General features: G+C 48.1%; 1 protein-coding gene across 2 annotated transcripts in view; it reads right to left on the reverse strand.

Annotated features, from left to right (window-relative positions):
• Window positions 1-12,545, reverse strand: part of LOC141140039 (cyclic GMP-AMP synthase-like) — an 89,485-nt gene extending 76,940 nt beyond the window's left edge. The window contains exon 1 of one of the 2 annotated variants that reach the window (XR_012243886.1): window positions 11,157-12,543. Coding sequence is in view for 1 of the 2 variants with exons in the window: in XM_073626801.1 (XP_073482902.1) it covers window positions 11,157-12,011 (855 nt within the window). In the remaining variant the exon portion in view is untranslated. Of the gene's footprint in view, window positions 1-11,156 lie in introns of both variants that reach the window. The other variant, XM_073626801.1, reaches the window with a different exon arrangement.
• Between the last annotated feature and the right edge of the window lie 202 nt (window positions 12,546-12,747).

Below are 12,747 nucleotides of genomic sequence, written 5' to 3' on the forward strand. Positions count from 1 at the left end.
TACTTTATTATTATAATAACATTCAATGTATTGCTGCCTAAAAAACCCCCTTGGGGAATCCTTGTCTTGTCTTTTCTGTATACATTTGGGTTGTGCAGCCTGGGCGCTCTCGTATATGTGTTTTTCCATTGTTTTTAATGTAATTATGTATATACCATACCTGGCCAATGCTGTTGGAAAACACTACAGTAGACAAAGCTTTTTCAGGGATCTCCACTTACTTCTGGGCTACATGCCGAGCGGCTGCCCCGCTGCTTTCTGAACAGCAGTTGGCCACTTAGCGCCTTTGCATTTTTTGAATTAATACATGGTCTTCTCTGATTTGACAAGGTGAAGAGGCAGGGCGACATCACACTCTCCACCTCATCATTAAGGGGGTAAAACCTTCCAGGGCTGAAGTGGTTAAGAAAAGCAGATATTATGGAACTGGGTTTAGATATATTTTACATCAATGCAATATCCAAGCCATAGCAATGATCCTGACAGAAAGATTCCCCCACAGCTGGGATGACACCAGGAGCCCCCACCAGCCTGGACACAGGAAGACCCCTGAGCAGAGGCTGGGGGCAGGACATGGGAAGCACAGTGATTTGAGGGGGGGTGATGATTGGTGAACAGGAAGGACATGGGGGACCCCTTTGATCAGGCAGGACATGGTAGGGCCCCAGTGATGAGGGGAGACATGGGGGGCCCCAGTGATCAGAGAGGACATGGGGGGACCCCAGTGATGAGGGTAGACACAGGGGGACCCAGTGATGAGGGAAGATTGGGGGGGGGACCCAGTGATGAGGGAAGACAGGGGGGCAGTGAGGAGGGAAGACATGGAAGGGCCCAGTGATGAGGGAAGACATGGGGGGCCCAGAGTGATGAGGGAAGATATGGGGAGGGCCCGTGATGAGGGAAGACATGGGGGGCCCAGTGATGAGGGAAGACATGGGGGGGACCCCAGTGATGGGGGAAGACATGGTGGGACCCCAGTGATTAGGGAGGACATTGGGGGGGCAGTGATGGAGGACTTGGGTGGCAGTGAAGAGGGAAGACATGGGAGGGCACAGGAAGGGAAGTTGATGTCAGGCCGGCACACACACACACACGACAGTCAGGAGGCCTCACCTTCTGGTCCCCCCCAATGTCCTCCCTCTTTCCGGACCCCCTCCTCTAATGTCCTCCCTCTTCACTCCCCCCCATGTCGTCCCTCATCACTGCCCCCATGTCTTCCTTCATCACTGGGGTCCCCCCATGTCTTCAATCTTTACTGCCCCCCCATGTCTTCCCCATCACTGTCCCCCATGTCTTCCACCATCACTGGGGTCCCCCATGTCTTCCACCATCACTGGGGTCCCCCCATGTCTTCCCCCATAACTGGGGTTCTCCCATGTCTTCCCTCATTATTGGGGTCGCCCATGTCTTCCCCATCACTGGGGCCGCCCTATGTCTCCCCTCATCACTGGGGCCCCCCCCATGTCGCCCCTTATCACTGGGGCCCCCCATGTCTCCCCCATCACTGAGCCCCCCCGTGTCTTCCCCATCACTGGGGCCCCCCATATCTCTCCTCATCACTTGGCCCCCCCATGTCTTCCCTCATCACTGGGCCCCCCCTTGTCTTACATCATTGCTGCCTCTCCCCATGTCTTCCCTCATCACTGGGCCCCCCATGTCCTCTATGATCACTGGGGCCCCCCATGTCCCCACTCATCACTAGCCCCCCCTAAAGCCCGAGTGCTTTCACACTGGAGCGCTGCGCTGGCAGGCGTCACAAAAACTCCTGCAAGCAGTTTCTATGCAGTGCTGTAGGAGCGGTGTATACAATGGGCAGCGCCGGCAAAGTGCAGCTGCAGCGGCGTTTTGCAGGCAGATTCAGATTCAGTTGGGACTGTATTTGGACAGATTACGAATTAAGGCCAAAAAGTTCTATCTTGGTCTCATCAGACCAGAGAATCTTATTTCTCACCATCTTGGAGTCCTTCAGGTATTTTTTTTAGCAAACTCCATGTGGGCTTTCATGTGTCTTGCACTGAGGAGAGGCTTCCGTCGGGCCACTCTGCCATAAAGTCCCGATTGGTGGAGAGCTGCAGTGATGGTTGACTTTCTACAACTTTTTCCCATCTCCTGACTGCATCTCTGGAGCTCAGCCACAGTGATCTTTGGGTTCTTCTTTACCTCTCTCACCAAGGCTCTTCTCCCCCGATAGCTCAGTTTGGCCAGACGGCCAGCTCTAGGAAGGGTTCTGGTCATCCCAAACGTCTTCCATTTAAGGATTATGGAGGCCACTGTGCTCTTAGGAACCTTAAGTGCAGCAGACATTTTTTTGTAACCTTGGCCAGATCTGTGCCTTGCCAGAATTCTGTCTCTGAGCTCTTCAGGCAGTTCCTTTGACTTCATGATTCTCATTTGGTCTGACATGCACTGTGGGCTGTAAGGTCTTATATAGACAGGTGTGTGGCTTTCCTAATCAAGTCCAATCAGTATAATCAAACACAGCTGGACTCAAATGAAGGTGTAGAACCATCTCAGGCTGGGTTTACACTAGTGCGAAAAATGCTCCGACATTGGGAGCTCATGTCGCATGACGTGTGAAAATCAATGTTTCCCTATGGGAAAAACGGCGTGGGGGTCCCCCCAAATCCATACCAGACCCTTTTTCAAACACGCAGCCCGCCGGTCAGGAAAAGGGGTGGGGACGAGCGAGCGCCCCACCCCCTCCTGAACCGTACCAGGCCGCATGCCCTCAACATGGGGGGGTGGGTGCTTTGGGGTAGCACCATGTTGATGAGGACAAGGGCCTCTTCCCGACAACCCTGGCCGTTGGTTGTCGGGGTCTGCGGGCGGGGGGCTTATCGGAATCCGGGAGCCCCCCGCCGCACCCTATGTAAACGAGTATGGGGTACATCGTACCCCTACCCACTCACCTAGGAAAAAAGTGTCAATAAAAAAAACTCACTAGACAGGTTTTTAAAATAATTTATTAGGCAGCTCCGGGGGTCTTCTTCCGACTTTGGGGGTCTCTTCCTTCTTCTCCGCGCTCTCTGGTTCTTCTCCCACTCTCTGGTATCTTCTGCCGGGCTCCTCCGCTATCTTCTGCTCTTTTGCCGGCTCTTTTGCTAGCGGTGGCCCGGTCTTCTCAGCCGTCTTCTACCCTCTTCTTCCGATGTTGACACGACGCTCTCTCTCACTGTAATGCCGTGTGTGCGGTCCGCAATGACTTATATAGGGATGGGGCATGGTCACTTGGGGGGCATGCGCGTGGTAAGCAATTTTTCGCGGGCATTAGCTGGTGTTGGCGCTTCAATCACCACGGCACCATGGTTGGTATGGTGTCAGGGTGATTGAAGCGCATTATTTCTATTATTACATTGTAATATATAATGAAGTGGTTCAACTCACCATAATGCAGAAACAGTGGAAACCCGGGCGTATCACTTGCCACATCTCCTGCCACCAGATGCAGCGTGTCACTTGCCACCGTCGCCTGCCACCAAATGTGGATTGTCACTTGCCACCGCCGCCTCGCACCAGATGTGGATTATCACTTGCCACTGTCACCTGCCACCAGATGTGGATTGTCACTTGCCACTGTCGCCTGGCACCAGATGTGGATTGTCACTTGCCACCGTCACCTGCTACCTGATGTGGATTGTCACTTGCCACGTCACCTGCCACCAGATGTGGATGATCGCCTGCCATTATTTGCGGATTGTCACTTGCCATGCCAACCAGTGCCACCAAATATGCATTTTCCCTGCATTGGTGGCAGGCTGGCAGTATGGATCCATTTCGTTGAAGAGGCCCGCACTATGAGTGTGGAAGAGCGGTGATGCGGGGCGGGTGGAGAGAGATGTCATCTCTGCTCGTCCGCCCACTTGCTTCTGTCATCCGCCTGCCCGGCTCTCTCATGCAGCCCACCCGCCGCACCCGCGGCATCGGCTGCAGGGAGGCCACGGCCCGCTGGTTATGCAGGAACCCCTGTGAGAAGAGACTTGAGGCTATGGGCCCCAGATTCGGGGCTAGAGCCTCAATAGCCACCCCCTAGCGACGCCACTGGGGCTGGGGTAAGTATTAGGGGGCTGTTGAGCTTTAAGGGCAACAAAAAATTCTCATGCTAGGCCCCCTTCCCAACACCAGTGTGAAGGGCTGTGTTTTGCCTGGAGGGGATGCACAGGTGTTCCGTGCATCCACTTCTAGGCAGTTTTATTCTGGGACATGCAGCAACACGCACCCACACAGGTTTCAAATTTGTAACGACTGTTCCATGCAACTGCTGAGTCCCAAAATGAAAGTACCTGCACGCGAATGCATGGGGCATCTGTGCATCCCCTGCAGGCAAACACAGCCCTTTGCACGGGTGTACGCACGTGCAAACAAGGCCCTAGTCTCTTCTTGACCATTCAACATATATATGGTGATAGGTAGATTGTGGGCCATATATGTTCAGAACAGACCCAGCACACTGACCTGAGCTATCACTTCTGATTGGGATAAGCTCAGGATCATGCCACAGCGGTCACACAATTAGGAAGTTGATCAGCTTCCCTGCATTAAAGCTCATTTAAAGGCCTGCTGGGATGCAGTGTGGGGTAGTTAGCCTGTTGCTGCCCACTTTAAAGCCCAAATGCCACACATATGCATTTGAGGTTTCTGTGCACTCTCTTTGACAACTCTTGCTCCCTACTAAGGATTGATAGTGAGTGGGATTGACTCCTGATCATGTGACCAATGTCACAGTCAATGGCAGCAGTCACATGATCACCGATTCTTCCAGCCCCCCCATGCGTTCAGTACCTAAATCAAAACTATACCCACCTTGGCTCCAGCAATGAGGCTTCCCGGAGTTCCCAGCCAGCTGGCTTCCGATTATGGATCATCGGCTGGGCCAAGATGATGTCACTCTCATGCATGTAGGAGTTCATTCAAATTGCCATTCCCGAACTTGTACTATAAGTTGTGTGTTTGTGGCTCACTGTACAGGGTGGACACGCAGGTAAGTACCTCTAATGTAGAAGAGACACAGCATGTCTATTCCGTATCAAAAATCTTGCCTGTCCGCCCATGTTTTGTTTATCTGTCTAAAGTTACGCTTTAAAAGAGAAGTTTGAGTTTTTTTAAAAAATAAACATTTATACTTACCTTGGCGGATGCAGCTTCGATCCCATACTGCATCTGTCCCCCACCGCTTCTAAGACTGAATCACCGCTGATCGCTGGTCGGTTCCAATTATCGCTGTTTTACTAACCTGACAGCTTAATATTCTAAATAGGAAACCTTCATTTTGTTTGCAAATATTACCGATTCTAACTACCAGCAAGAATAAGTCCTTACATTTAAAGAGCACCTGTTCTTTCAGATCCATTATGGCAGCGCCTGTTAGCGGGCATCCACTCACCTGCTGGCGCCACGTCCCTCACCTTGGTGTGTCACTGCCGCATCACCAGCCATCCCATTAAAGTGAATGGGACTGTCGGTAAATCACCAGTGGGTCAGAGGAGGAGCCGCTGTGGGTCAGAGATTACAGTTGCTCTTTAAAAAATATCGAGTTGATTTAAATCAAGCCTTTTTACTAGTGATTTAAATCATTATTTAAATTGACTTGATCTAAATCAAATCCACCCTGATTCTAGATGAGGCAAAACATCAAAAATAAATACAGTGCCTTGAAAAAGTATTCCAACCCCTTGAAATTTTCCACATTTTGTCATGTTACAACTGAAAACATAAATGTATTTTACTGGGATTTTATGTGATAGACCAACACAAATTGGCACATAATTGTGAAGTGGAAGGAAAATAATAATTGTTTTTTAAAATTTCCTACAAATAAATATCTGAAAAGTGTAGTGTGCATTTGTATTCAGCCCCCTTTACTCTGATACCCCTAATTAAAATCTAGTGGGACCAATTGCCTTCAGAAGTCACCTACCGTATATACTCGAGTATAAGTCGACCCGAGTATAAGTCGAGGCCCCTAATTTACCACAAAAAACTGGGAAAAACCTATTGACCCGAGTATAAGACGAGGGTGAGAAATGCAGCAGCTACTGTAAGTGGAAAAAGAGGGTCAACAATGCCCATCTGCAGCTGCATGCCTCCCTGTGTCCTGTGCATGTGTCCTGTGCAGCCTACGTGTGTCCTGTGTCCTGTACATGTGCATGTGTCCCTGTGTCCTGTACATGTGCATGTGTCCTGTACATGTCCATGTGTCCTGTACATGTGCATGTGTCCTGTGTCCCTGTGTCCTGTACATGTGCATGTGTCCTGTACATGTGCATGTGTCCTGTGTCCCTGTGCAACCTCCGTGTGGCAATCTCCATCCTCCCTGTGGCGATCTCCATCCTCTGATCAGCGTGTGATAATACCAGCCGGCGGCCATTCCACTGTTCAAAAGCCGTGCCTCCTCCTTGTCTGTTATAGGTACAACACTCAGCAGTCAGCGGTCAGCCTATCACGGACATTCTCTCATCCTCATACCACGGACGAGGATGAGAGAATGTCCGTGATAGGCTGTACACTGACTGCTGGGAAATGGAGTGTTCAGCCTATCACAGACGAGGAGGAGGCGTGGCTTTTGAAAGCTGGAATAGCCTCCGAACTGTATTATCACACGCTGGCCGCCGTCTGCCTGCATGACACACTGATCATGTAGGCAGACAGCGGTGACTCGAGTATAAGTCGACGGGGGCACTTTTAGCCTAAAAAAAAAGGCTTAAAATCTCGACTTATACTCGAGTATATACAGTAATTAGTAAATAGAGTGTGTAATTTATTCTCAGAATAAATATAGCTGTTCTGTGAAGCCCTCATAGGTTTGCTAGAGAACTTTAGTGAACAAACAGCATCATGAAGGCCAAGGAACACGTCAGACAGGTCAGGGATAAAGCCGTGGAGAAGTTTAAAGCAGGGTTACGTTATAAAAAAATATTCCAAGCTTTGAACATCTCACAGAGCACTGTTCAATCCATCATCCGAAAATGGAAAGAATATGGCACAACTACAAACCTACCAATGGGAAGAAAAATGCAGCGCTAAGAAGTAATAGGAAGTTAGGGTGTAGTGAAACAATTAAGTAAGAGATGCTGTACTGAACAGTAAAGCATATGTGCAAAAACCATAAGTGAAATGAAATGAACAAACACAGTATAAAGTGTCCACATATGGTAAATGGATGATTCCAAACTCAAATTATTAAGAGGAACTGGTATGGACCAAAAAATGATGTGAAACTAGAAAATAAAGTCAATGGTGCACGGTGTGGATCTGTGACTGTGAGTCAACAACGGGGTACAGAACTTCCGTAGCTGTAAACCAACATCTCGATATGGGGCATCAGAATGAAAACATCAGGAAGTAAGATAAGATGGGTACTCTTACCAGATGACGTGGACTCCACTGTCATATGACATGGAGTCAATGGTGCATGGAGCCAAACCTAGGCTGGAAAAGGATATCCGGAACGGTGGAACCTCTGTCTCACTTCTCGACTTCTCTGATGGGGTGAAGAAACATCAGGAAGGGCCGCCAACTGGATATCAGCCAATAGACCTCAAGGATGTGTTCCAAGGAGAAGCCGGGGACAGATTTGATCCAGACCCCGTGATGGAAGTAGGGCTACTGGAAGGCAGTTTCTTGCATCGGGATAATATGCAAATAAAAAATAAAAAGCTTCTGCATAGTGCAGGTAAACCAGGGATTTTTATTTCTAAAAATACCATACAAAAAATGGATAAAAGTGATCACAATTAAAATAAAATCTAAGCAGCGTAAGGAAGGGGAGATCGTCCGACGCGTTTCGACCAAGGGGGTCTTCAACAGGGGCATGGTCCACCTAAACTGACAGGCCGGCAAGGAGAGCCAAGAGGCCCATGGTAACTCTGGAGGAGCTGCAGAGATCCACAGCTCAGGTGGGAGAATGGACAAATCTGGCCTTTATGGAAGAGTGGCAAGAAAAAAAGCCATTGTTCAAAGAAAGCTATAAGAAATCCCGTTTGTGGTTTGCAAAAAAAAGCCATGTAGAGGACACAGTAAACATGTGGAAGAAGGTGCTCTGGTCAGAGGAGATCAAAATTTAACTTTTTGGCCTAAAAGCAAAATGCTATTTGTGGCGGAAAACTAACACTGTACATCACCCTGAACACATCATCCCCAAACATGGTGGTGGCAGCATCATGCTGTGGGGATACTTTTCTTTAGCAATACAGGTAAGCTGGTCAAAGTTGGTAGAAAGATGGATGGAGCCAAATACAAGGCAATCTTCAAAGAAAACCTGTTATGCCGCGTACACACGACCGGTTTTGCCGTCGGAATAAACTCAGACGGAATTCCATTCAAGTGGTCTTGCCTACACACGGTCAAACCAAGGTCCGACCATCAAGAACGCGGTGATGTACAACACTTACGACGGGACTAGAAAAAGGAAGTTCAATAGCCAGTAGCCAATAGCTTCCGTCTCGTACTTGCTTCAGAGCATGCGTCGTTTTCGGCCCGTCAGAACAGCATACAGACGATCGGTTTTCCCGATAGGAATTGGTTCTGTCGGAAATATTTAGAACATGTTCCATTTCTAGGTCCGTCAGAATTTTAGAAAAAAAAAGTCCGATGAGGCCTATACACGATCGGAATAGACGATAAAAAGCTTCCGTCTGACTTTTTCTGTCGGACATTCCGCTCGTGTGTACGCGGCTTTAGAGTCTGCAAAAGACTTGAGACTGGGGCAGAGGTTCACCTTCCAGCAGGACAACAACCTTAAACATACAGCCAGAGCTACAATGGAATGGTTTACATTAAAGCATATTCATGTGTTAGAATGGCCCAGTCAGACCTAAATCCAATTGAGAATCTGTGACAAGACTCGAAAATTGCTGTTCACAGACGCTCTCCATCCAATCTGACAGAGCTTGAGCTATTTTGTAAAGAAAAATGGGCAAAAATGTCACTCTCTAGATGTGCACAGCTGGTAGAGACATCCCCAAAAAGACTTGCAGTGAAAAGTGGTTCTACAAAGTATTGACTCAGGGGTGCTGAATACAAATGCACGCCACACTTTTCACATATTTATTTGTAAATAATTTGGAAAAACATTTATTATTTTCCTTCCACTTCACAATTATGTGCCACTTTGTGTTGGTCTATCACATAAAATCCCAATAAAATACATTTACGTTTTTGGTTGTAACATGACAAAATGTGGAAAATGTCAAGGGGTATGAATACTTTTTCAATGCACTGTATAAAATAAAAATATAGATTAAGCAAAACACAAAATATAAATATAGATAAAGCCAAACACATCAAGGATAAATATAAAAATAAAATGTAAAATATAAATATAGATAAAATAAAATGTATAAAGTAAAAAAAAAATAGATAAAGCAAAACACAAAATATAAATATAAAATATAGATAAAGCAAAACACAAAATATAAAGATAAAATATAAATAAAGCAAAACACATAAAATATGAAAATAAAATGTAAAATATAAATACAGAGAGAACAAAACATGTAAAATATGAAAATAATAATTAACTGCTTGCCGCCCGGCTCTCGTTCTGGGACGCCCGTCATTTGATGGTGTCCCCGAACGGCCGCTCCGTGTTGCTAGGACACGGCGTGACCCCAATCTCTGAAAATAGCAGCGTCTGTGGCTTTTTAACCATGTGATCGGCTGTGTCCAATCACAGCCGGTCACATGTAAACATGGAGATGCCAGTTATCGTCTCTCCTCGCCTCACACTGACAGAGTGTGAGGAGAGGAGAGCCGATCAGCGGCATCTCCTCACAGGGGGACATCTAGGAATGTAATCGGGGCACTGATCATCAGTGTCCTGATTACAATAAAGAAAAAAAGTGTCACAAACCAGTGCCCATCATTGCCCATCAATGCCAGCATACAGTGCCCATGAGTGGCAGCAATCAGTGCCCACAAGTGCCACAAATCAGTGCCCATTAGCAATGCCAGTCAGTGCTGGCAATCAGTGCAGCCTTTCAGTGCTACCCATCAATACCCATCACTTCTGTTGATCAATGCCCATCAGTGTCGCCCATCAGTGCCCATCTGTACCGCCTATCCGTGCCGCCTATCAGTGCCCACCAGTGCTGCCTATCAGTGCCTATCAGTGCCCACCAGTGCCGCCTATTAGTGCCCATCAGTGCCACCTAACAGTGCCTATCAGTGCTCATCATGCCACACATCAGTGCCACCTATCAGTGCCCATAAGTGCGGCATATTAGTGCCTCCTCATCTGTGCCCATAAGTGACACCTAATCAGTGCCCATAAGTGCCACCTCATCAATGCCCACCAGTTCAGCCTATCAGTGCCCATCAGTGCCGCCTCATCAGCGCACATCAGTGAATGCGAAAAATTACTTAGTTACAAAATTTACTGACAGAAAAGAAAAGTAAAAAACATTTTTTTCAATATTTTTGGTCTTTTTTTTTGTAAAAAAAAAAAAAACGCAGCAGTGATTAAATACTACCAAAAGAAAGCTCTATTTGTGTGAAGACAATGATAAAAAAATGTGTTTGGCTACAGTGTAGCATGACCGCGCAATTGTTGTTCAAAGTGCGACAGCACTGAAAGCTGAAAAATGGCCTGGGCAGGAAGGGGGTGTAAGTGCTTGGTAGGCAAGTGGTTAAAGTGGTTGTAAACCTAGTTACACCACTTGTACCGTACTACAGCCTATAATAAGGCTTACCTGTAGGTACTGTAAATATCTCCTAAACCTGCACGGGTTAGGAGATATTTACCATATATACGCTTGCGCTGACGTCATTGGCACATGCGCACTGAAGAAATGGCTCGCTCTTGCCGTTTCTTCAGCAGCGCATGCGTGGGAGGGACGTCATTGCGGCTCCGTGAACCCAGAAATAACTCCGGGAGACATGTCGCCGCTCACATTGGTGTGCGGGGACCGCTGCAACTGCGTCAATCTAAGGTAAGTATGTCATTATGAGCTAGTATGCGATGCATACTAATTCATTATGCCTTTTTTCTTACAATGTTTTTTTTTTTCTTTGGGTTTACAACCACTTTAAAATACAGATAAAGCACAACACATGACTACAAAAATAAAATATACATGTAGATAGGGCAAAATACATAAATATAAAAATAAAATGCAATTACAAACAAAGTGAAACACACAAAATATTAAACAAAATCTCACCTTCACTTTTTCATAATAGCTCCCTGTAGACATCCATTCCATGTATGAGAACAGAGGGTCTTCCTGTGACACCTTACGTATGATGGTGTCTACTATCGGGTTCACTTTCATTGCAGCACGTGAGATGTCAGTCATTTTCAGGCTCAGACTCTCTACCACGGGTCTCAGTCCCCTGCCATTGGGGGCGGCCAGTGGCGGCACCTTTCCCTTCGGCTTGGCTTGGGCCGGTTTGTGCCCTCCCGGGTCTGTGTTCTGCTCTGCTCTCCTCAGAGGCTCTTTCTTAGCGCCTCTTTGCCCCTGAGCCCTTCCAGCAACTTCTGTCTTTCCTCTGCCCGGCTCCTCATTACATTTAGCGGCTCCCCTTCCTCTGCCCGGCTCCTCATTACATTTAGCGGCTCCCCTTCCTCTGCCCGGCTCTCCATTACATTTAGCGGCTCCCCTTCCTCTGCCCGGCTCTCCATTACATTTAGCGGCTCCCCTTCCTCTGCCCGGCTCTCCATTACATTTAGCGGCTCCCCTTCCTCTGCCCGGCTCTCCATTACATTTAGCGGCTCCCCTTCCTCTGCCCGGCTCCTCATTACATTTAGCGGCTCCCCTTCCTCTGCCCGGCTCCTCATTACATTTAGCGGCTCCCCTTCCTCTGCCCGGCTCCTCATTACATTTAGCGGCTCCCCTTCCTCTGCCCGGCTCCTCATTACATTTAGCGGCTCCCCTTCCTCTGCCCGGCTCCTCATTACATTTAGCGGCTCCCCTTCCTCTGCCCGGCTCCTCATTGCTCTTGAGGGCTCCCCTTCCTCTGCCCCTGGGCTGCTTAGGGCAGGTGTCTGGCTCTTTGCCCCTTCCACGGCCCCCCATGTCTGTCACCTGGCGGGCTCTGAAGTAATCTCTTCTTTTTTTTTCTTATTGCCTCTTTTCTGGAAGACTTGTCCCCTCCCCTTCCCTCCTTTATTATACAGATAAACGAAACTTTATGACTGTTCCCATTAGGGAGATTTCCCCAATGACCGATCTCACCGAGAGTGAAAGTGAAAGAAATGCCAACGTTTCCGCCCTATTTGTGGAAATTGATGTGATTTGCCTGTTCCTATTAGTCCTTTGGCTCTGTGGCTCTCACCTTTGGGATATCCCCTACCAAAGGTTACATTCACACAAATACTGGCTAGGTTTTTTTTTTCATTCAGACATGAACCTAAAGCAGAAATCCCGAAAGTTGTCACTAGGACAGGTATAGAAGGGAAATCTTTAATTGGGGACAGTGGTTCTGGTGACAACTGGGGATTCTCTCACTTCCTGTCAGTGGCGCCTGGTGTTTTGGGGGGAGCGGCAAACAATGCACCCACCCCGCCCCCTGCACATCAGTCGGTTGGGTCAATCGCACCCCTCCTCCCCATCAGTCGGTTGGCCCCGCACTTACCCTTACCTCCGGGCAACAGGCAGCAGCTTCTCATGCGTCTCCCCACGGCAGCCATGCGTCTCCTCTCCCTCCTCCTTCTAGGTGGCCAATAGGATCGCCTGTACTTTCAGCGAATCGGGTGATGGGTCTCTCCCGCTTCCTGATTGGCTAGGAGGAGAATCAGTGTGACAATAGCAT

This window comes from Aquarana catesbeiana, linkage group LG04 (genome assembly GCF_042186555.1).
Source record: "Aquarana catesbeiana isolate 2022-GZ linkage group LG04, ASM4218655v1, whole genome shotgun sequence".
Classification (NCBI taxonomy): domain Eukaryota; kingdom Metazoa; phylum Chordata; class Amphibia; order Anura; family Ranidae; genus Aquarana; species Aquarana catesbeiana.